The sequence below is a fragment of the Falco rusticolus genome, chromosome 4 (genome assembly GCF_015220075.1).
Source record: "Falco rusticolus isolate bFalRus1 chromosome 4, bFalRus1.pri, whole genome shotgun sequence".
Classification (NCBI taxonomy): Eukaryota; Metazoa; Chordata; class Aves; order Falconiformes; family Falconidae; genus Falco; species Falco rusticolus.
The window spans coordinates 38,162,452-38,186,368 of NC_051190.1; the positions used below are offsets into that span (position 1 = coordinate 38,162,452).

A 23,917-nucleotide genomic window follows, 5' to 3' on the forward strand; every position below is an offset into this window, starting at 1 on the left:
ATTTCAAATCCTGAAAAATTCAGGGCCATTGCACAGGGGGAAAAAAAAAAAAAAAAAGGAAAAGAAAAACTGCAAGGAGATGGGACAAAAAAAGGTCTAAAAATCTCAAAACCAGGGAGGCCACTATAAAACTATCACTTTAAAGTCACTGTATAAAGATCTAATCTCCAGTAGGAGAAAGTACTCTGAACTATGCTCTTCTATCACACAGTTCAGTCAAACAGGTCAAATGGCAGCAGCTACCCACACTAGAGACAACCAGAAGAGTGGGGTTACAGTAGTACAGCCTGTGCACAACAGTCAACAACCTGCACATTTGAGCCTTCCAGGGAAAACTCCATCAGTTCTTCTGACAGGTCAGGAATTAAGTTCGGCTGTTCCCGCTGGAAAATGAAAAGCTCCCCATCGCTCTCACAATCAGACTGCAAACAAACAACAACAAAAGTGAAGTTAAATGAGGGACTGTATTACACACCTAAATAGCTGTTTTGCAGTGACAAATGCTATGTTGTCACCACTTGACTGAAGTTCAGAGACAAGAATTTTCCCCGCAGTTGCATCTTCGCTTGACAATATGATAGCCCAACACTCAGCAGCCCAGGCTGCCTTACAGCAGCCTAACATTTGAGCAAGCTACAAATGTAAAAAACACATAAAACATTGAATTACTACAGAGGCTGACAACTAACATCCCTCTCAGCAAAGCTATGACAAGAGTGGGCAAGTTCTCTAACTCCCAAGTGATTTTTTGCACTACTCCATTTACCATCACAGAGCAGCAAGAGCAGGGCTGCTCCCTAAGGGAAGGAAAGCACATAACTGCAAAGCCAGGGGCCTCACCAGGGAAAGCCAAGTCCCACAGCACCTAAGAGCAATTAAGCAGGACAGACCAGAGACAGCGACCAGCCTGAACCAAGAATCCAGATCATAAGACAATACTGTGGTAATGAGGCAGGTGGGAGATTAAGCCTCAAATTCAATTCATGCATGAAAGTCTAGAACACTCTGAACAGTAACTAGAAACCAGTACTCCTCCAACATAGCTCAAGAGTTAAGGCCCAGAGTTAAGCTTAAATAGAGCTGCCGGGCTTGTGGGTGGGAGCCCCAGCTGAGGCTGGGCAGGGCCATAAGGGCTCACTACTGCAATCAGGACCCTAACATTCACTATTTAGAATGTAAAGCAGTATCTTTACTTGGTTAGACAGAGTCTAAATAGCTTTGAAAATCTCTTTTCTGAACATAAGATATGCATTTGAGATGAATCCTTATGCATAGACACCAAAGTGAGATTAAGCATCTCCTCAGCAGTCAGGACAGACATTTCCTGCTGGTCCTTTTGTTTTACAAGTGTATGTTTTCAGTAGCTCACACCACCGAGAATTTTCTCACTGTGGTGTAATTAATTTCTCTTAACATGAAGCAAACAATAACAGAATTTCTTTCCTCTTAATAAATTGCATATCAGGGTACTAAAAGTACTTCAGGGCATAAACCACATTTGTCAGTGCTATTCTCGAATGCAGGAGCACCGCACATTCAGGTTACAGATCTCGGATGCATAAATGTATCTTCGCACAGGTGGAAACTGCTAGGACAGAGGTGCAGCACTGAAACTGCAGGCTCAGCAGGCTCCTGTCTCACTTTTCAGCAGGAATTTTTTTCCAGATGTAATAGAAACAGAGAATTTGGAGATGTTTATAAGTAAAAAATCTATTTAGAGTTATGGAATGGTATTTGGCACCAAAGTACAAAGCTATCTCTGTTTTAACCTTATTGTACACTTATACAACAAGAATGCCTAAAAATAACTTGAGTGTTGAGCCTTAATCTATACTATATAGATGTGTATTAAAATGCAATGTCGTTTTAAATAACTAGAACAGAATGTAGGTAGAGGGGAACTGAGAAACAGCGAGGCATTATAACTTGTCCAAGATGTTAGTGACAGAGCCAGGTGCAGAAAACAAGTCATGGGGAATCTGTATCAACACTTTATCCAGTAGATCATACTGCTTCTGATGATTGATTAATAGTAAGTAATAGATACCCCATGCAGGCATTTCTGGCTCCTTCACTGCTCACAAGACTCCCTTTGTCGCATTAAGGGCCACACTAAGTTAGACTAAAATATATCCTTTCAGATATTCAGATAAAAATATTTTTTCAAGATTATACATGTTTGAAAATTAACAATATATTCTGATTTGGAAAAAAAGGCCACTAATAATTGAGTCTTGAGATACATTATCACCTTGGAAAAGTCAATGCTAAAGCTAGTATCTTGGAATAGAGAGGTAGGCATTTTTATTATTTCCACCAGATTGTTCCTGTCCTGTGAAGAGAGATTTTCCTCAGCCAAGAAGCAGCTGGTCCCAGACACTAAGACCCAGCAAGTAAAAAACCTGTAACAGTGAAGAATACTGCTCAATACCAGTCTTATGCTTATATTAAAATATCAGTGGCATTGTGCTTCTTTACAGGTAGGATTGAAGCAAAAAGGGCAACATGGCTTGCAGAGAGTTACAGGCTGGGAAAAAAGCAGAATTCAGGATTGAAGTATCTGCCAAATGCTTTTTCCAGTGGTACACAAAGTCTTCAGGAATATCACTTTCCTATGATCCTCATACATAGAAAAACATACTAACAGGCCTACTGTCTGGCAAGTATGTTATTGGAATGAATAGCACAATACTCTCAAGCATAAAACCTTATAAATTCATTTTAAATCAGCAGTATGCTTCTTTCAGACTGTATTTTTGACTGAACAAACTAAGAAGAAATGCAGGCTCATTCTACAAGATGCCCCCTACCCTCCTCTTCCCAACCTAGAAATACTTATTGTCTGGAGAAATCAGTCCCTTTTGCAGGTTTCAAATACAGCAAGAGGAGATGGCAATTACACTTTGACAATTAGAGATAATCCACAAAGCTGTGGATTAATGCTCACTGTTAACGATAGTCAGAACAGGTAGTCCATCAAGGATACCATACTAGCTACTCAGAAGTGCCTGGCTAAGGTGACCTTCTGCTTTTAAGAGATTTTTCTAAAAGACTGTGAGAAAGAAAAGCAAGTTCCAGTGCTTACTGTGGAAGCGTCAGAGTCCAGAGATGGGAGCTGATCTTTCACTGCAGCAAGTATGGCTTCCCATTGAAATGTTCGGTTGCTCGGAACAGGAGCTGCAGGAGGCTCAGATGGATGCTCTGTCTCCTCACTTTGCCCTTCTGAGGCCATTCGAACAGCTTCCCTTCAATCAAATGAACGATGAGCTTAAGTAAACCTCACAAAAGAACACAAGGGATAACATCAGTACAAAACAAGAACAAAGCATGTGCATTCAGGGTCAGCACCGTTCTCAGCACTCCTAGGGTTTTCACTGTCAGCAGTGAACGATAAAATCTGTATTTTTGGAGTTGTTCCTTCCCACCTGCCTTGAGAAGGCTGAGAGCTTTCTGCCCTGCTCACAATATACACCCATAATTGGGGCCACACACAGGGCAGTTTAGCGCTTCATTTATAAAGTGTTTTTCGGGATTCTTAGCCACTGACTTGTAACTGTTCCCAGAAAGGCATGTTCACACAGCCTGCAAGGAGAGGGAAGAAATGCAGTGAAGGCAAGGCTGACACCTCTGCTCTCAGCTGGTTTTAACTCCTCTTCCCTACTCACATTCCCCTCCTCACTGCTAAAATGATAGATAAAATTATTTGGTTGCTTTATTCCACTGGGTTTGTGTAAAAATAATTGACAGGAGGCACGCTCTTGGATTTTGACCTCTCAAAGTGTTTATAAAGTGGACTCTTCCCTCATGCGTTCCTTGACGTACATGAGGAATCAAGACAACACAGTAAGGACTATCACTGTACTAAGAAGTTGGGTAATTAATCCTCATGAAAATGTTTGGGGTTTAGATTTTATGCTACAACTGCATGGTTTCTGGTGGAGTCAATTGTAATTGGAGTAAATAATTTCTGTTTGGCAAGAAAGGTTAAGAGGTTTGTGACTGCATGGTGTTCAGTACTGAAGTAACTGTTCAAATGATTACACCATCACTATTATTTGCCTTCACATGGACCAATACAGTAACACTCCCCTAAACATAAAATTAAACTCATCTCATGCCCTGGGAAGCTTACAACTTGCAAAGCGTGTTTGCAAATACTTCGTATGCCACAGCCATACAGCAGCAGCTTTGTTCAGGTGAGACAGCCCCTGAATCTGACTGGAGGGAAAGCCCCCAGGCTGGAGTACTTTGACAGTATGCCTAAGTTTTTAAGGGCAAGGGGAGTAATATGGGGATAAAAACAAACTGCCTACATGGCTCCCTCTGCCAACTTGAGAGAAGGTCAGTCTCTCAAGGTTGAGTATGTTATACCCAATCTGACTTATCAATGTAACAGAGCAGCTTCTCTGAGAGCAAGCAGTACTCTGTTTACAGCCAAGTGCAGTCTTGTTAGACAGCTGTAACACAACAGGCAGTTTCTGAAGAGCTTGGGGCAACTGAGACGTGAAATCCATGTCGCTAGAACTGACGTTTTCTGTCACATCCACCCTGGGAGCCTCGCTGCCAGGGGTGTGACGGCAACGAGGCAGGCGACAGCTGGAAACAAACCTCCGCTTGGGGGCGGTGCTGACGGGCACGCAGCGCGCCGCACAGCCAGGGAGAAGCGAGCGCCTGCCCTCAGCACCGGCCACACCGCACCGCCAGGTTTGGGGCCCGCAGCGCCCGACCGACGCCCGGCGGGAAGCCCCGAGGGCGCTCCCTCACAGCCACCAAAATGGCGGGCGGCGCGGCGCATGCGCCCCGGCACCAGCGCCCCCGTCGCCATGGCAACGCGGCCAGCAGCTCCCCGCGGCCCTGCCCGCCGCGGCCCCCCAGCACCGCCCCCTCCCCTCCTCACAGCCCCCCTGGCCGCCGCAACCGTCCCTGGCGGCGGGGTGAAGCCAACCGGCGTAGCCTATAAAATGACGGGAAAAAAAGCAACCAAAACCAGGGGCCAGTCAGCAAGAACACAGCTTTAAGACCTCCATAATCACCACTCCACCCGCCCATATCGCTGCTGGTACTTTTAGTATCCACCCGCCCCCCTACCTCAGCCACCGGGCTGGGTCCGCCTGCCTGCTAGAACCGCCCGCCCTCCCGCGAAGCGCAAATCCCATTGGCTGACCTTCGCTCCTCCTCCTTACAGAGGCACCTTTTATTGGCTCTGCGCCACCAGCAGGGCCCGCCTTTTCCGCCGTGGAGGCTCTTGGGCTTTGGAGGCTGAGTCAAGCGGAGGTTTCCCAGCGTTCCTTGCGCGGGCGGGACGGTTTCCGGTGGTGGAGCTTACCGGGTGTGCAGGTGAGGGGTGGTGTGGCCTGTAGCGGGCCGGGCTGGCTGCTGTTCTCTGTTGGCTGGGGAGGGGTCGGCTTGGGCGCAGCCGCCTCTGGGGCCGTCCCCCTGGCGGCCGCCGGTCGCGGTGGGCCCGTAGCCGGAGCGGTTCCAGTCTGCTGGCTGAGGTCCGGCGGTGGGGTAGGCCGGGGCACCGACAGCGAGCTCTTAGGAGGGTCTTGGGGGAACAGTGGCCCGGTGAGACGCAGGGATCACGCCCGCGGAAACGGTTTTGCTGTGAGACTTCTGGTAACAGTAGTTACTGGTTTGACAGCTGCAGCTGGGCTCGCTTCTCTTCGGGCATGTCGTTGGGCAACCAGAGCCTGCCCAGCACCGAGCCCGGGGGCCGTGGGGTGCGCCTCCATTGGGGTGCTGTGCCTTGTGCGACATAGCCCCAGCCCTGGGAAATGCGCTCCCTAATGGGGCTCTTGAAATGCTCTTGTACTTCTTATCTTCTCTTTTTTGAGAGCATGTGCTGTGCTTTGAGATACTTGAGGGTGCCAGGCTCATGGTACAGATGAAGAGCTTGGTGTCTCTTCAACAGGCCAATGTAGAGTTGAACCAAGGTGTTGTGGGCCCTCAGCTGGGGCTTGTGCTGTAGCACTACTTTCTTGTACATGCCACCATCCTGTGAAAACTGGTGAGGTTCCTGCAGCTGTAATGTGGGGGCCAGTCTCTGCTCAGTCAGTAGACAACAGTGATATGAAGAAGTTCTGGCTCTGGTAGTTACCAGCTCAGTCACAACAAGCACTACTATTAGTTACCTATACAAGGATCTAACAAGGCTGCTTATTTCTTCCAGTAGGTTGTTGCTGAATTTAGTGGAGATAGAACTAGGTTAGGAGCAGTAGTGAAGTGTGTTATCTGCTTGATGGCTCAGTTGAGAACACCAACACGCACCACACTTATGCTGTTTTGGGTGTCTTGTTTCTTTTGGGACAGAAGGACCTGTGTGGATGTTACCTGTGCGTGTGGAAGAGGATGAGAGAATGAATTTAGCAGAGCCAGTGCAGCTTAATGGTCCCTGATAGGTGATGATTAACAGGCATTTTTGGATTTGTTCTGTTGGTGACCGCTTGCTGCTGTTGCTTTTGGTATCATCTCCCATTTAATTCAGTGTAGGTCTTCTGCTGCTCTTTCATCTATTGTCACTTGTTCCTCAGGCTTATCCTCCAAAAAGGCATGCTCTTTGCTGGCATTTTCATAATAAGTTTTTATGGTGGTTTTTTCCTGCCTTCTGGTTTTCTCATCAGCAAACTCTCTGAATTCAGGGTAATATGATGTTTGCTACCTGCTCTGAGTCTCAGCACTATTGATTCTGATCCTGATAAATAGCTAGGTATTTATGTAGTAAATATAATAATAATAATGGCCTCATGGGGCTGAGGAAGGTCTCTTAACAAATGTGAACTTAATTACTTTGCCACAAATCAAGAGAACAGACTGCCCAATGTTCAGAGGCCTTTGTCTAGCTTATTCTTAGCAACTGAATCTCTGCTGGTAATCTATCGCAGTACTCCTGCTTTTACTTTTACAAAGATTTTTGTAATCTTTAAACAATCTTCTATGCTACAACTTAAGTCTACTATGTTCTGTCATATTCACCATGGCCACAAGGAGCTGATTATTTCTGTTGTCGTCTCTGCAGCAACCATTTATGTATTTGAAAGCTGTTATCACATGTCCCCTTCAGGCATCTCCTCTCTAAACCAGACAACTGATTTCATTTCACCAGGTCTTTTCATCTCAGTCCTTAGGGCTCTGATCACTTTTATTGTTCTATGGATTCTGTTCAGCTGTCCTCTGTATTTTCTCAGGTGTTTGCACAGCTGACATCATGGTTCAGATCAGGCTGGAGTGAAGTCTCAGAGTAAAAAAAACCTAATATGTAGGCAATTAAGAGCATGGTGCAGGTGGTAGCAATAAGGCCTAGACCTTTGAGTATTCTGGGGTCAAGCATAACCTGTGTCATGTCAGTATTGACACAGCCCTCTTGACTGTGGATCAACTTGCCAAAGTTGTACTGGCAACTAGTACTGGAAGTGGGGCTGATTGTGACAAAGACTAAATACCTGTGGGTTTTATAATTAATGTATCCAATTAACAAGGAGGTCTCTGCCGAGAGAACAATTTACTTTCCATATGAATGTGCTTCTCGACACTGTTCTGGATCCTGACTCCCTTAACTGTGAATATGTCATTTTGCCTTGCAGGGGCAGCTTTAATCTGTTGTAGTGAGAAACACTGCTACTTTCCCCCTTATGATTCATTCAAATCTCCTTACATTTTGATTGTGAGGTGCTCAAGTCTTTCGTTTGTGTTCTGCTCTGCATATTCTGGCCTGAGGCCTCTGGATTGCCAGTGTAATAGAAATTGCTGCTATTAGGTAAAATAGGGGCTTTTGCAGATACCTGCAAAGAAAGGAATCACTTATTACAACACTGATTAGGTAGAATAGATGGTGGTTTTGTAGTGTTAACAGACTGAAGGAGGAGTGGAAAAAAGTGAGGTGTGGGAGAAAGGATCCAGATAAGGAGTGAAGGGGTAGGAATTAGAGGTGTTTTGCTTATCTTTAAGAAAAGGGGCTGTGTTTGCAAGACAAAGACTCCCAGTTGTTTAGAAAATAGTAAGTATGGTTTGAAATGTTACAGCTGAGGCCATCTAAAGAGCAACTGCTGCTAAAAAGTGTGTTCCTGCTCTTTTATTCTTCACCAGTGCCAAATTTGGCATTTGCAAGACTCTAGAATGAATCAGTCTAAGGAATTAAACTGGTGAGAAATTATCAAGAGAAAGGAAGAATACTTCATTGGCTTTGCTGCCCGACATAATATGTACTGGGAGTAGGCAAACCCCAGAAGGGCTGCATGATGGGTGATGAGGCTACAGGGAGAGGGACGTGCTTCCCATTGGATTGACTTTGATGCAGCCTGAAAAGGCAGCTGAAGACCTCAGATAATAGTTGCAGCTGTGTTGAACAGCTTTTTATGAAGTGCCAAACAAGAACACTCTCCTGTGAGTGGTTAAAATTATTAATATGCAATTTCTCCCTAAGGCTAGGGATAGGAAATCTTTCAGACAGTCATGAAACTGTGCTGGCTTTGTAATTAAGTTACTGTCTGCAGGATGGTGCATGCTCAGATAACGAATGGGCAGGTGCATTGCTGCTTGAAATGTTTCAGCAATTTCTGAGATTCACAGCCAGGACTGGGCTACTTCTGAAGTGCTGAAGCAATAAATGGTAGAATCCACCTACTTGCAACCTGATGACATAATGAAGTGTGCACCCCATTCAGGTGATCTTACTGCTTTTGAGCTGTTGACAGTTGTCATTATTAATGACTGTGTCTTAATTTCAGCAGGGCCATCCTGCAATATATGGATGGAGAAAGACTAGGAACATCTGACACATAATTGAGAGAGGATTAGGAATTCATAAAACCGGAAGACCAAGAATTAAATCCTTTCATATGATGCTAAGCATGTCATCTGCACTTCAATAGGCACTTAGTCTTAGGAGAGTATCCAAAGCTTCCTTAGGCATATTGTGATTAGAAGGGGAGGAAATAAAGCCAGTGCTTCTGAAGTCTTAAAATGAGATTTGAGAGATGTTTTCTCTAGCATTATTGGCTTTTATTTTTTCAGTGTATTCAAATCTGAGTCCACTGCAGCAAGAAAGATCTACCAGCAAAAACTCCTCAGCAAGTGTTACTGCTTCAGGCGAAGGAGGTGATCAAAGTAGAGGTAGGAATTTCAAATACTATACCTCTGAGACTACCTCACCTTCCAAGCCCCTGGTGTATCTCTGAGCCGTAGTGCCAGTGGGTGAATGCGTGTTCTATAGAAAATGGACATCTGCAGGTAAAAATTCTGTTTTTCTTTGGTTACTCAGGGCAGGATGTCAGAGTTGAGTGATGAAGCCAGTGAGTCGGAGCTGCTGAGCCGCAGTCTTTCCATGTGGCATGGGGTCGGTCAGATGATCTGTCGGGAAGAGCTGGATGTTCCTCTGGACTTGCATACGGCTTCCTCTGTTGGCCAGTATGAAGTGGTGCAGGAGTGTATTCAGCGGTAAGGAGGGGCTGGGGAGGGCACAGCTCTGTGGTTACTTGCTGCCAGTTACGGTTTTTCACTGGCTGCTGTACAGCTTGGTCTAACACTGCCGTGGGAGCACATCGCTGGAACTCCCAAGGGGTTCTTAGGCACAAAGTTTCAAGGGGCAAGTCTGCTGATAAAAACTATCTCCTTAGTGATTTGGTGGAAGTTGTGCTAGAGCTGGTAGGAATTCTCATGCAGGCTTCAGTGCTAGAATTCTTTTCAGCCTTCTTTTGAGACAATGATGGTAACAAGAGGCTGCAGGAGCCTACTGTGATCTACAGCTCCAGGACAGTAGTTCAGCTGAATTCTTTTCTGTTATTTAGTGGAGATCTGGATTTAAATAAGAGGAATTGTGGTGGCTGGACTCCACTAATGTATGCCTCCTACATTGGCCATGACACCATTGTGCACCTACTGCTGGAAGCAGGAGTGAATGTGAACATCCCAACACCAGAAGGGCAGACGCCGCTCATGCTGGCCTCCAGCTGTGGAAATGAGAGTGTTGCTTACTTTCTTCTACAGGTGTGTATTCCATAAGTAGGTAAAGCCACAGTACATGGTTTAAATGCACAGGATAGGGTTCTCTGCCAGTTGCAACCAAAGTGTGCAATTTGTGTTCTGTTGCAAGTTCAGCTTCCTGACAGGGGTTTAAACTCTCTTGATATCACAGTGCAGAGGGGCAGTGGTTAAAAGACCCAGCAGAGGGGTTGCAGTAAAGAACATTCTCTGTTCTCTTGAAGCAAGGTGCAGAGCTGGAGATGAAGGATATTCATGGTTGGACTGCCTTATTTCACTGCACCAGTGCTGGACATCAACAGATGGTCAAGTTCTTGCTGGACAATGGGGCAAACGCCAACTGCAAGTAAGGAGGAATCTGTGACTTAATTTCTCAAAAGATACCTCATTTTGCATAGGGAAGCAACAGTTGGCATCGTAACACAAATATGGGCAGGGAGAACATGCCTGCTTTTGTTTTTCCTGTACCCTAGGAAGTATGGCATGCTCTGTTAGCTGATACAAGGACAGGTGACCTGCAAACTGAACTGTGAAGTCTGCCCATGTTGTCACTGTTTATTTAACTAAGATCAAGAGAAATTAGATTCACTGCTTGTTTAATGATGGCCTAAACTCTGAAAGCGAACAGGTGCAACACCTTCTGAACTCAAGTGTGCTTTACAAGTCTATTGAATTTTCTGTGTATTTCAAGTTCAGTTTGGGGTTTTTTGAAGTGTGCAGTGTGTTCCTGTGCCTTGGGAACTGCCTGTACATTTCTGCATATTGAATTGCCTGAGGTCAACAAGAGGCTTTTGCTTTGTTAGCTCCTGCAAAACTGATTTTGCCATTGAAAGGCAGATCTGCAACTGGAAGAGTAATCTTGTTGCTACACAGCCAATAGAGTAATGCTTACTGAATCTCCTCTGGGAGTTTTACTGGGCTAGACCAGAGTGCAGTAGAACAGTGAATTTTGTGATCAGCTGAGGGTAGAGGCTGGAGATGCCCTATTATGATATGGCGAAGGCTGCAGCATTTTTCAGCTTTGATTATCCTAGTCCATGTGTGCGTGTTTGTTCTCTCTCTAGGGAGCCAGTGTATGGATATACGCCTCTGATGGAAGCAGCTGCTTCTGGCCATGAGATAATTGTTCAGTACCTTCTCAATCATGTAAGTGTCTAGGCAGTTCTCTGTAAAGCTGAAAATCTGTGGTTCCAGCCCTCAGAGGAAGAACCACAAATTTGACACTTAGTGTTGTGTTTGATCCTTGATGACAGTTACCCCTGAAGTCTCCCAGACTTCCAGGACTCTTCTCAAAGTATCTGCTTTCTGAAGACTAATACTCTGATTTTACACTGGCCTTGCACAAATAGGAGTTGGATCTGACTGTCCAGGTTTAACTGAAAGACTGAATTAGAAAACTGCTAAAATGGTAGTCTCCATATTATGTTTACAGGCTTGCATGCTCAGGCTAGTGAGCATCTTGTGCATGCTTATAAGCCTTTGGAGGCAGGTCTCTCAGTGTTAAAAAACGTGGGCTTAATATCCCATTTAACTGGTCCAGCTTACTTCCAGAAGGAGGCAGCAATGCAAAACATTTTTCAGATAAAACAAACTAATGCCCCATGGCAATTGCACAGGAGCCATATAGCTGGGCTGCTTGGCATTCAGGGATTAACAAGATTGGATAACTAGAGAGACAAAGAGGTGTTGGTGAAGCTTGAACTTCCTATCAAAGGTGAGCCTGTGTTTCTGATGGAGGAACAAAGACAATTCTTTAGCTGTTTTGAATTTTTGTATGTAGTGCCCTCTGCTATGTACATCTTAAATGTGTATTTCTTTTCTATAGGGAGTGAAGGCAGATGTCAGAGATAATACTGGAGCCACAGCACGGACACTGGCTATGAAGTATGGACATACAAAGATTGTGGGGCTGATAGATTTGCACGCAGCCCCAGTGCCCAAGGTCTTCTGCAGGGGTCCAGGTAAGAGAGGTGTTTTAGCTTGTTCATTTTAAGATAGAACCTGAAGAGAGGTGTTTATACTTTGAAAGTGTGTTGCTGTGTAAATGGGGTAGTACTAGCTGGTCTGTCTTAGAAATTCCAGCATTTCTGAGGATGGAAGAGGCATGGTCCCAACAGTGGGGTGTTTTTGTCTGCTGGCTCTTTTATGACCTAGTTAAATGATTTCACCCTCCTCCTTTTAAACTAACCTAGTTAAACTTTTCACCCTCTCTTTTTATTTCCCACTGCATTTATAAAACAAAGTAGGTAAATTAATTACTATGCTGCTAACAGTCTGTGTCTGAACTACAGGAAAATATGAAGAGCTGAGTTCCTCAGATGAATCGTGTTCTGCTCCCCAGAGACAGAGACCTGTTCGTAGGACCAAGGGTCCCAGCATCCACGATGGGCCCCAGGCTTTGGCTAAGATAACAGCAGTTGGAATTGGGGGAAAGAAGCAGTCTCGCTATGGTGAGAATAGTTAAAAGCCTAATTGAGAGTCCTTTGAGGTCTTAAATGTATTGTAGCTATTTTTGTACCAACAATTTCCTTTCATCTAGGATTCATGTGTGGTTTGTACAAACAAAGATAGTGAACACCATCATACAAGGCTGTCCCATCTCTGGTTTAAAAAAAAAAAAACCACCCTTGAACTCTTTTGTCAGGGCTGGATATTGATGGGTGGAACAGTTCTATGGAACAAACACTGCTTTTACCTCAGTTACTGTTCCCCTGACACTTGAACAGTCTAGCTTCCCTTTTCAAGGTAGGCTCAAAAGTTTGAGAACCCTTCTCAAGTTGATGACAGAGGAAGTGGTCACACAGGCCAAGAAATCACTGATCACTAAAGTGAACTCACTGCTTCTGGTAGACCTGTCAGTTTTGTCTTCCATGATGTTTGAAATACTACTAAGAATGAGATTACAAAACCCTTGCAATAGGCCAAGAGAAAGATGATCCCAGTTCAGATATCAACCCCTGGATGCAGTGGTATGAGTTTTGTTTTTGTGTGCTTGTGTCACAGCCATAGGTGTTTCTGAGACTGGTTACCTAGTTGTCTAGAATAACCAAGAATATGGACTTAAAAGCATGTTTAAAGTTTGGTTGATACAGGTACGTGTTATCCCACAGGCAGTGACTATGGAAATGGTGCTGTCCGCTGCTTAAATGGCAGTGGGATGCTGCTAGTGTTGTAACACAGATGCAGAGGGGCTGGTTTTACAGGGTGTGCTTGGCTGGGAATGGGACATAGCTGACACCTTGCTTTCTTCAGCAGATGCTTTTCCCCATTAGATAACTTGAGTATGAAGAGGAGAGGAAATGCTGAAAGCTGCTATTTAAGGTGCATCTCTGCTATGAGGCTCTTTCCTCTGACTTTCTTGTTTTTCAATGCAGCCATCTAAAGTACAGCTAATGTGTGTTTGTGTGCGGGAGGCTCTAGGCACATGCATTTCCCAGTTCTTATCTGTGCTTTTTAGAATGAAACCTGCTAGTAGAGAAGGCAGTCTCTTCTCTTGATTATTTTCAAATCCTGGAGTGGGTGCTTGGAGCCTCTCTGGTAACTTGCATAGTACCTAATCTTTGTTCTCTTTTCCTCTTGCACACAGAGCAGGTCCCTCCTCAGGGCTATGTTACCTTCAGTGATGATGGCAGCTGTGAAGCAGGTGATATCCGGAACCGGGATGTTACCTCTCCAATTAATGAGCAAGATGTGGAGAGCAGCAGCAGCAGAGGTAAGTCATTGTTTCAGAAAGCAGTCTGGCTTGTAGTGCGCACCTGGATGTGAGATATGAGCCCTTGGCTTGCACTTTCCTTTCCCACTATGGTGTAGAGAATTGGAGAGTATCTCATGAGGAAAGGCTGAGTGAGCTGGGATGGTTTAGCCCAGGGGCCCGCAAACTTTTTAAACAAGGGGCTGGCATGTGGATGAAGTGGCAGGAAGTCATCTGTGGCTGCTTGGCTTCCCCCAACCCCTGGTGCGGGGGCGGGTGTGTGTGTCTGTAAATACCAGGGGTCGTATCCGGCCCGTGGGCTGTAGTTTGAGGACCCCTGGTTTAGCCTATGGAAGAGAATGCTCAGTGGGCATCTCACAACTTGTACTGATAATGTGAGGGGAGGGTGCAAAGGAGATGGAGCAGATGTCTTCAAAGCATCTTGTGTCATGAGTGCTGCATATGAAGCCTTGCTCTTGGTTTCTCCTTTACACTTCCAGCAGGTTTTGCTGGCAATAGTGTAGCAAAAACAGCACTGAGTGTAAGGAAGTTGAATCTCAACTTTTTCCCTTTTCCTTGCCAGAAGATAACGTGTTCTTCACCAACAACTTGGCAACCATCAGGAGCAGCAGCAGCAGCAGTGAATGCCTCACCAAAGCCCTGGGAGTCAGCAGTGAAGGTTCCCTGGAGAGCAATGAGGTGGAGGTTTCAATTTTCCTTTCTCTGCCTTCAGCTTGGCCAGTGCTGTCACCCCTCCACAGTCTGCTATGACTCTGCCTCTGCAGGAGGCTGTAGTACCAGGCTGGATGAGGAAAGGTAGTATTGCAGGGGTGAAAAAAACAATTTCCATATTTGAAGGTGATGGATTGGCTTGTTTGATCTCCAACTAGGACCCAACTCTTAGAGCATGTTCACTCTAGAGTAGGTTGTTGATGACTGGTCAGTAATTCTTAAGTTCTCTCCAGCTTCTGAACTGTGCAGGTTTCTAGCTAGGTGATGGTCAAGAAAGGATGTGACTTGCTAGAGCTTGATCAGTCCTTGAACCTGCCAAGATAGCAGGCAGTATAGTAAGATTTAGAGAAGGACAGCAGTACTGCATTGGCATGCCTGAAGTACAGAAAGGGGAGGAGGTCACAGCTCACATGACTCAAGACACAGCTCTGGGGCTGAGGTACAGAAGGATGATATAAGTGGAACACGAGCAAAAGTCCTCTGTATCTTGAGGAGCTTCTTGCAGGTAGAATCTCAGTGCACTGTATTGGTTCAGGGAGGATTCAGCATTGCTCTCTGCTCTGGTATGTTGCTTCCTAAGCCAGGAGCTCAATACCATTCTGTGTTACCATGCTGTTATCTTCAGAGTGACTAGACTCAGCCCTTCCTAGTAATTGCTAGTCTTTGCTGCCTCTGTGGACCACTGCCTGGCTTTAGAAGTTGGGACTTCGAGTCTGTATTTGTTAGCTGTAGTGATCCTGACATCTTTGCGCTTTACATTTTGTAGGTTTTTTCTTTCTTTTTCAGGATTCTGACCATGCAAACAGTCCCCCTAGTCGGAAACAAGCCAAGAGTTTTAAGATCAAGAACCGTTACAGCAACAGTGATAGTCAGTGGACCCACTGCCCAGGGAAAGCTGAGGGCTCTAGTCAGCACCTGATCCTTCCTGAGCCCCCTGCCTATACAGGGCCCCAGGTAAGTACACACTGAAAGTTGTCTCTGAAGTAATGCGGACAGTGTCGAGCATGGGAGGTTTTCCCAAGGTTGCTTAAGCTGCTTTCTTGGCCTTCTCAGTTGAAAGGGAAGTTGTCACCAAAACCCCTTTGATACTAAACCTCTGCCCAAACTTCCATGCTCGTGAAACAGCACTTTCTTGTACAAAGAACTGTTTGCTTAGGTGTTGCTGTTGCTTGGAGTGGTATTCTAGAGCCTTCAGGCCTGTGGCTGTGCTACCTAACATGGCTGTGGTGTGGGCTAGGGGAGGTGTTGGTGTGTCTTTCCCCTCTGCGTTTGTTATGAGAGGCAATGGCTGCAGCAGACAGGCCAGTCCTGTTGTGTGACTGGAGAAGGGCAGTTAACCAGGGGAAGTCATGGTTGCTGCTAGAACCCAGAAGGGCCTTACAGCAACATTGAGGAAGCACATGTTTATGATTAAGAGAAATGGTAATGCTTTTGTTTGTTAAGGCATAAATAAGTTTGTTTTGCATGGGCTGCAGGACCTGGCAACATTCCTTGAGCAGATTGGGTGCCTGAAATATCTGCAAGTGTTTGAGGAGCAAGATGTTGACCTCCGGATCTTCCTGACCCTCACAGAGAGTGATCTGAAGGAAATAGGCATCACGTGAGTGTCTGTAATGTAGCTCTCATCTTTCCCCTTATATACTGTGCACGTGATCTGGTCAGGAAAGTTTAGCTAGTGAGTAGTTTTCTGTTCTGGCCATCTCTGACACAATTTTGATATCCCCTAGTTTTTGGCTGTAACAGACTCCTAGTTTTGGAGGTGCCTTGATGAAACCAGGAGACTGCAGAGGTCCTCACGGGATCCCATTGGGCCTAGGGACAGGTGGTGTGCAGTGTTTGGTCCCTGACAGTTTGCTGTTCTCCCACCAGTCTGTTTGGACCAAAGAGGAAGATGACTTCTGCCATTGCCCGATGGCACAGCAATGCTCGGCCACCCAGTGATGCCCTGGAGCTGGCCTATGCGGACCGGCTGGAGGCTGAGATGCAGGAATTGGCCATTCAGCTGCATAAGGTACGAGGTCTGCCATGAGCTGCTCAATGCCTTGTCACATGTTACACTGCAATAAGTGATTGGTAGCATATTTTTATGTTGTGCCTCTAATAGCTTGGGGTAAAGGAAAAGACATAACTTTCAGTGGATACACTTGGTGTCAAGTAGATCAGGTAACATGGTAAGTGCAGCTTATCCACTCCTCTGCTCCATGCTTGTGAAGCCTTTGTCTGTTTCCCATCTACCCGAGAACTAAAAGGGCAAGTGGGAGGAACTGAATACCTACTCTTTTTCAGTAGTGTTATTTTTATGGTGAAGTTGTACAGCCAGTAGTGAACAGACATCAGTTGATTCAGGAGATTTGGCCTACTGAGTATCTTTGCAAATGGAGAGGAAGGGGGAATTGTGACTGTGGGGCTGGTCTTGATGTGGAGAGAAACTATTCAATGTACGAGCCTTATCCAGCTTCCTTTCTCACTTGGTTGGGTGCACTTTCACAGGAACCCTCTGGCTGCCTAAGCCATTGAAGTGGCCGAAACTCCAGGGATGTGTCGGAGTAGGCACGTGTGTGTGATGTACAGTATTTCCAGTCTAATCTTTTCTGCTCTGCTGTAGAGGTGTGAAGAGGTGGAGGTGATGAAGGGCCAGGTGTGCCAGGAGCAGAAGCTGCGTGCAGTGGCTGAGAGCTGTTTGATGGAGCGGGATGAGACCTGGAATGCTATTCAGTGCCAGCTCAGAGAGGCTCAGGCCATCACCAAGGATGCTGGAGTCCTGCTGGATCAGATCAAGTAAGCTATTCCTAGGAAATGGCACTGAGGCTACTGGGAAATGGGATTTGGGCCATACAGATATCAAAGGTCACATTGGTGGTCTTACAGGTGCTTCTTGGGGTAAGGCAGGAGAGTTCATCAGGCATCTGAACCCATTTTGGATCCTGCCTGACTTTCTCTAGTGGAAAACCACAGTCACATGAGCAGATATGCATCTGATTAAGGCTTCATAAACTAAAAGAGCCTGACGTTTCAGAGATGATGGGTGCTCTAGTTTCAACTAAAAGGAACCAAAAGGTTAAGTGCTTGCTTTGTGCTTACATGAGACCCAGTGACCAGGGTATAACTTGGTGATTGGGTGAATGCAGGAAAGCATTTCTAACTTCCAGAGCACACCAAAGGACTTGCCATGTCTTGCCCTGGCTCTTTCTCGCAACTCTGACACCTAGCAGAAAAAGCTGCCCTGTTCAGTTGTGCCACTGCCTTCGAGTTCTGTCTTCCCCTGCCTCCCAGTATACCTTTTGTTGCCTTTGTGGTGCTTTTTTCCTAGTCCTGCTTGGACTCCTGTCATGGACTCTGTTCTGTCCACTGACAGAACAGACAGGTCCTTGAAGGTGGCATTAATCCTACTGCTTATGGATCCTAGCCTGACAGTGCATGTGGTCTGCTCACTACTAACCCAGGTTGAACTGGGATTGGCTTTCAGAAGGACAGCAGAGCAAAATATTCCCAAGGGGAATATTCCTATTTTGCAAGGGGCAGAGCACTTGTCTTTTTCCCTGCGACTGTGGAACTGAGGCTGCCTGGTAGAAGGGCCCTGCCATGCTCTGCAGATACACTGTTCGAATTGATATGATGATGATGGCCAGAGAACTTTATGTGCCTCTTGCTTTAACGTGATGCCTGTCCTGAGGTAGCTTCATTTGCCCATTAGAAACCTTGGATCAGGCTTGAATCTCTTATAAGCCAGGCACAGCCCCTGGCTTGGGCTTTTTTCTGCTCACCCCGCCCCCTCCTTCTCTTCTCCCCCCGCAGCTCCTCTGTGGACAGGGGCAGAGATTGCTGTGGAGATGGGGCACAGTGGAGAGCGCCCTGAGCTTTGTCTGGGGCACGTCTTCCTCTTCCTGGGAAGGAACAAGGAGCAGTTTGTAACCCAGGGCGTTAGATGCGGTCCCTCGGCACCCCAAGCAGGTACTTGCAGGATGTAGGAGTGCACAGACTGGTATGTTGTTCCAGGAAGTGTCCCTGTGCACTTCTGATGGGCTTTGTCTTGTTTGGCAGATCGTGTCAAGCAGAGCTGTCCTCCCGGCTAACCCAAGATCAGGCTGTCGGCAGAGTGCTGGACACAAAGGTGCAGCTGAGAACTGGTGAGAGCAGGCGGCCTGGTGAGCGTCCAGGTAAGGAAGACCTTATCAAACTATGAAAATGGGTGCAAGGGGTGGGTATGCAGCAGGAGACCCCACAGCGAGCCATGTGCTTGTCTTGAAAGGATGAAGTTAAAAGAGATTTGGAAAGTAATCAGCAGCCAAACCCTCTAATTTAATACGAAAAAATCTTGCTCAGGGAAAGCATTTGGAACACTTGGGTCACATGGATTTCAACGGCAGCAGAGTTGCTCAGCAACTTCTAATTCTTAGCAAATGGGAAACTTTGGGGTCTAGCAGGTGTTTGGCTAAAAATGGGCAAAGTCGTAGTATGGGCACCCAGTGGCAGCCCTGCTTCATGGGCCTGTGGCTTCCCCTGCCTGCACTGCACATGTGGGCACCTTGGGTGCATTACTGCGCTGTGCACTAGGGCAAGGTCTGAATGGGAAGCCATGGCTAGTTTCCTGACCCCATCTGGGCGTTTGTGCTGTTTGGTCAGTGGGACAAACAGCTGTACGTGGCTGGGCAGGCTTGCCCCACCAGCTCCTTATGAGGAGTTAGCAAATGATCCCACTGCCTGTGACATGCTTCCAGAGATGTGCTCTTTGCTGCTTGTGTTGTAAAAGTGAGACAAAGAGAGATTCAGCTGACTTCTGTCCACTCAACTTAATCCTTTTGAGATTCTCTTAATATATGGTCCAGCCAGTGAAGGGAAAAAATATTCCTAAGTGGCAGAATTGCTAGTTAAAAACCCCTCAGTTCTTCCCATGTGACTCAGAACCTCTAACTGGAAGTATTTTGGATGTGGGTGCTTCACAGCAACACCAAACCCTTGTCTCTGCCTCTGTCACAGAGGGCATGCAGATTGATTTAATGTGCAGTTCCTCTTTCTTGCAGTGCTGGAAGGGTGGCCACCTTCCTTGAAGTCTCTGAGCTTGCCTGAGCTGTCAGCTGTCCTAGAGGAGTGTGTGGGAGAAATGGGTAAGGTGGGGGAAGCTGGAGGGGAGGTGTGGCTGGGCAGGTTTTGATTATTTGGCGGTGGTGGTTTGGAGGTACCTAACAATCCCCTCTCATTCAGGGAAGTGTCCAGGCTCAAAAGTTGGTGCTGGAACTTTCTTGCACTTCCTCTCACAGCAGATCTTGGGCTCTGTCTCATCCTCTGCTGACAAGTCCAGGCTGAGAGAACAGGGGGATGTGGCCCCTCGCATCCCTCCTGCTGAGTGGTCAGAGTAGCTTGGGAAGTGGTTCTCGAAGCCTGTGTCCTGTTTTCATGATGACAGGAACTTGTTCCAGCACCGGGCAGTCGGAGTAGTCACCTGGTTTTGGGCCCTGGAAGCTGCAGGGGAGAAGGCAGCATGAAGGGAGGGTAACAGTGGCTGAATACAAACTGCAGCCTGTTCTTTACTGCTTGCTGACCTATTGCTAACACTGATTTTTCCTTTTGGTTTGCCCTCAGGAAAAGCTCTGCAGACTGTGATTCAAAACCTTCAGAGGCTCCAAGCCCCAGGGCAAAGTGGGCAGAGCTGGCTAGAGCCATAACAAAGCAGGAGGGTGAGTGGGAACTACTGACAACCACTGAGGGCTATGGCATTGAGGGGGGTGTCGTTCCTCACAGCAAGTATCAGCCATCTGCTGCGTGTGCCCAGTGCTTGCTCATAGCCTGCACACTGAAGCTGTGCTCCAATTAGTCCTTGTCTGACCTCTGGCTGGTTTTCCCTTTGGAAAATCCTTAGTCCCCTTTTCTCTGTCCCACTGAAAGGGTGACTGTCCTGCTTTTTTTTTTTTCCTGGTGGCTGCAGGAATACTGACGTCGGGTGACTGTTCCACCCGGAAGCTGAGTGTGCCTGGGAGAATGAGCGCGAGGGCTGTGCTGGCAGCACTGCAGCTCTGCTGTGAGTGCCGCAGCAGCTGGCAGATGCGTGGAAGAAGGTCTCAGCCATCAGAGAACATGCCTGGAGAACAAGGGACAGCAGAAGACTACCACCCATCAGCTCTTTGCGTCTGACTGCTGTCTCCCAGGACCATTGCTGTTCATGCCAAAAGGTTAGGTTAAGAGGAGAAGCACTGAGCCCAGAAGTTTTATCTGCCTTAACCTTCCTGCAGCCCTTGTCATTCAGGGCTGTATGGTGTTAGAGAGTTGAGTTACCCACAGCTATCAATTAACTATCCTTCTCTGCATCCCATCCTCCCCAAGGCCTCTGACGCTTGCCCTGGGGCTCCTTCTATGCCATGATAGGCACAGAAGATGTAACTTGGGCAATAAGGAAGGCAGGTTTGTTGGGAATGGGTAAAGTGAATAGACTTTGTAACATTTGGGTTGGAGCTGCAGCAACACTCATGCAGCCCTGGTCTCCAGCTGGAATGTCTGTTCTACTGCCATCCCAGATCTGTGCTTCAAAACCTCTCTTTCCAACCAGCCCACCCTGGTTTGGTTCAGATTCTTGCCATCCTCAGGCCTTGTTTGGGGTTGTTTGTGATGATGTTATTCAGTCCCAAAGAACTCGTTTTTGTGGTAAATGCCTTATGGCAGAGACTCTGTCATCCTGGTTTGTCAGTGCCAAGATCCCAACACTGACAGCAGTTGCGAGGCAGATGTTTCCCTGGAAGGACTTGAAAGAACACAGGGCTTGAGACTCTTCGGTCTCTTGTGCCTCTGGCAAGCAGCAGCGTGCCAAGGCAGGCAGAACAGGAACTGAGGGGTAGATCTGTCCCACATGGGAGGTGGGCAAAAGAAATAGCATCCCAGATGTAGCTGTGGTGCCAAGCTTTGGTCCTCAACCACTGCCTGACTTTGATTTCCAGGCTTTAGTGTTGGGAAATAGTTCTGCTGAGACATTCTTGTGTTGATGGTGTGGGTGTTTTCAAAGGGCAGGCAGTGTAGGAATAGGTTGCCTCCCCAGAGACTGCTCCATCTTTTGGAGCTGGATGAGTAGCCATGAGGGCTCTGGTGATGGTTATGTTGGTGTAAGATGGTTTCCTGTGGGTATTGGCCTGGATGAGTCTGGAAAAGCCTCTTTAGAAAGAGGAAGAAACTGTGTGTTCCTCCTGATTTTTGGACCTTAATCACAGATGCCAAAATAGAAAAATCCATTCTGACTCCATCCTTTCAGTTAGTCATCCCTTCTGATCAGCTGCCCAAGGCCTTTTAGGCAGACTTGAAAGCTGGCCTGCATTTGATGAAAGTGCCATCTAGTCTGACTGTCCCACTGAACTGGTGTATCTGTGCTTCCTGGGGACAGTCCTGAGACAGGTATGGCCCACCCTGATGTGAACCTGCCTTGCTGGCAGCTTGTACCTGCTCAGCTGTGGGGCGCTGCTTTGTACTTGTGTTTAACTCTTAAACCAAACATGACACGGTATTTTTTTTTTTCCATCTTTAGCAAATGACATGGGTGCATGCACGTGTGTCTGGCACTAGCTGTGCAGCCAGCGGTGGGACACGGCTGCAGGAGGTTACACCCTGAAGAATTTAGTTTTGGTGAGGAGTCAGTTCTCCTCGGGCAGCATCCCTGACAGCTTCTCAGAGCATTGAGGCTGTGCTGGGAAGAGTGTTTGGGGCTTTGTCCTTCATTCCCTGTGGCTGGAGGAAGGGTGGGAAGCACCAAGGCAGTTTGCATTCCCCCTCCCTAACCTTGGCAGAGTGTCTGGCTGCACTAGTACAGGGGTGTCAGTGCAGTGTGCCTTGGCAAGCCAGACTGGAATTTAAGGCAAGGTGTCTGTGGGGCAAGGAGAGAAGTTTTAATAGAAGAAAAAAAAAAAACAAAACCCACCCAACCCCAAAAACCAAGTGAAAGGGCCTGGGAGCATGTGGAGAGCGAGGGAAGCCCTGGCTCAGCAATGCCTTCAGAGCTGAGTAGGCTGTGCGCAGGAAAGCGGATGGTTGGAAGCAGAGACTACACAGTCTCGGGCAGGGCTGGCTTTGCTAGGTCGCAGGGTTGAAGAAAAGGCTTTTCTGCAGGGTAAAGTGGTACATCCTATAGACTGTAATGCTTGAGGGCCTGGGAAAAGGCGTAGCTGAGAGATGCTGTGGTGTATTATAAGGAGAGCCCCACAGAAGATGTGCTGCAGGAGCCCGGATGTAAAGGCTTAAAAGGGTGCTGGAGGAGCCCAAAGGGGACACCAGGGAGGGGCTTTCTATAAATAGTGTTTCCCTGAGGCAATGCCTTAAATGGAGCACTTAAAGCAGCATTTGTTGCTGAAAGGGTGGCTGTGCAGGCAGCAGGGAGTCCGGTGCTACCCTAAGGCAAGCTGTCCAGATAAAATAGTATTTGCTGACTTGGATAAAATAATAAAAACTGAAAACCTGTTTCTGCTGTGTGGGTTTCTCTGGAGGGAGCTGGTGTAGTAGAATCATGAAAACATCACTTATTTCAGGACAACTGGAAAACCTACAGTATTTGCCAGCTTCTCCCAGGTGCTGAGGCGTCTGATCCATGGCTTCTCTGCCCTGCCTGGCTCCTCTTGGAGGTGACATCCTTGCAGCACTAACTGGGTAGGTGATGCAGGGATTCATGTGACCTGGCAGTGCTGGAGTTGCAGAGGAATAGCATAGGTAATTAACTGTGTGCTCTTCTGAGGCCTCAGCTCTTTCTTTCCTAGCTGGGGGTTGCCACTTTTGCCCCCACAAGGTCCCAGCTGCATGGCAGAAGTTGTCTCTGCAGTAATTCAGAAATGAGTTGAGGCCCTGTTGAGTTGCATGCTGATATTTTCCCCTTGGCATGAAGTACTGATGTGCCCAGCTCTGTGCTGAGGCAGTTGGGAGCTGTTGGTGTGACTGTTCTTCTAAACCTCTAAACCTTCTAAACTTCTGCTCTGGCCCTGAGACAGGCAGGCCCTAGGCCACCATGCAGCAGCCATCACGGAAAGCTCTAAATAGGGCAACATGGAAACCTCTTTCTGGTCAAAACTAAAGCTCTTGCTGTATCTCAACACAAATTAAGCTGAGTGGGGGTTTGGACTGATAAGAGTGGAGCAGAGCTGCTCTTGATTCCTTGTGTCCTACAGCCGGCCAGTGTGCAGCCAGGGCTTTCTGTCTCCATAGGCAGTTCTGAGCCTGCCAGAAGAGAACCAGGCACAGCTCCCCTTTCATGCTGGGCTTCAAGGTTCTTGGTGTTGAGAACTGTTAATGTGTCTGTTCTCAGCTCAGTTCTGCACACAGCAGCATTTCGGGGTGCCTGGAAGCCCAGGGGCCAGTGCTCAGCAGGGAGGCTAGCTTAGATCTCAAGAAGAGGGCCAGCTTTCTCCTCCCGAGGCAGTGCACCCATGGGTGCTAGGTTGCTGGAGCCTGCGGTACCCAGTACAGAGCAAAGGAGCATCCAGACAGCAATCCCAGCTTCTCACCAGGAGAAGCTACCCGCTTCCTTGGTCTGCAGGCAATGGCTCTGCTGGTACCACA

The 23,917-nt window shown here is 47.1% G+C and overlaps 2 protein-coding genes across 10 annotated transcripts in view; one reads left to right on the forward strand and one right to left on the reverse strand.

Annotated features, from left to right (window-relative positions):
• The window catches only part of C4H16orf71 (chromosome 4 C16orf71 homolog), a 95,740-nt gene extending 90,596 nt beyond the window's left edge, over nt 1–5,144 (reverse strand). For 5 of the 6 annotated variants that reach the window (XR_005104053.1, XR_005104054.1, XM_037386622.1 and 2 more), the window contains exons 1-3: nt 5,089–5,144; nt 3,086–3,278; nt 309–422 (exon numbers count right to left, since the gene is read on the reverse strand). Coding sequence is in view for 4 of the 6 variants with exons in the window: in XM_037386622.1 (XP_037242519.1) it covers nt 309–422; nt 3,086–3,232 (261 nt within the window). In the remaining 2 variants the exon portion in view is untranslated. Of the gene's footprint in view, nt 1–308; nt 423–3,085; nt 4,176–5,088 lie in introns of those variants that run through there. The other variant, XM_037386621.1, reaches the window with a different exon arrangement.
• Nucleotides 5,145–5,251: 107 nt separating this feature from the next.
• Nucleotides 5,252–22,830, forward strand: ANKS3 (ankyrin repeat and sterile alpha motif domain containing 3). 4 transcript variants are annotated; one of them, XM_037385855.1, is made up of 18 exons: nt 5,252–5,337; nt 9,010–9,108; nt 9,257–9,432; nt 9,783–9,981; nt 10,200–10,321; nt 11,040–11,121; nt 11,801–11,936; nt 12,267–12,425; nt 13,562–13,687; nt 14,250–14,365; nt 15,185–15,352; nt 15,874–15,998; nt 16,268–16,409; nt 17,004–17,176; nt 18,440–18,555; nt 19,420–19,503; nt 19,979–20,073; nt 20,322–22,830. In XM_037385855.1, exons 3-17 carry the CDS (start codon nt 9,263–9,265, stop codon nt 20,059–20,061), a joined length of 2,001 nt encoding a protein of 666 aa, XP_037241752.1. In that variant the 5' UTR covers nt 5,252–5,337; nt 9,010–9,108; nt 9,257–9,262; the 3' UTR covers nt 20,062–20,073; nt 20,322–22,830. The 4 variants fall into 4 exon arrangements, 3 of the variants coding, with proteins under 3 accessions (XP_037241752.1, XP_037241753.1, XP_037241754.1); XM_037385856.1 differs by lacking the exon at nt 5,252–5,337 and adding an exon at nt 8,184–8,379; XR_005103966.1 differs by lacking the exons at nt 19,420–19,503; nt 19,979–20,073; nt 20,322–22,830 and adding an exon at nt 18,194–18,349 and having other exon boundaries at nt 18,440–18,548.
• The last annotated feature ends 1,087 nt before the right edge of the window (nt 22,831–23,917 follow it).

What these genes read in the sequence shown, in the direction of transcription:
- ANKS3 (XM_037385855.1), top strand. Translation starts at nt 9,263, where the DNA reads ATGTCAGAGTTGAGTGATGAAGCCAGTGAGTCGGAGCTGCTGAGCCGC. An exon ending in CTGCCTATACAGGGCCCCAG is followed by an intron (nt 15,353 to 15,873) that starts GTAAGTACACAC and finishes CATGGGCTGCAG; the next exon opens with GACCTGGCAACATTCCTTGA. An exon ending in GCGGCCTGGTGAGCGTCCAG is followed by an intron (nt 18,556 to 19,419) that starts GTAAGGAAGACC and finishes TCTTTCTTGCAG; the next exon opens with TGCTGGAAGGGTGGCCACCT.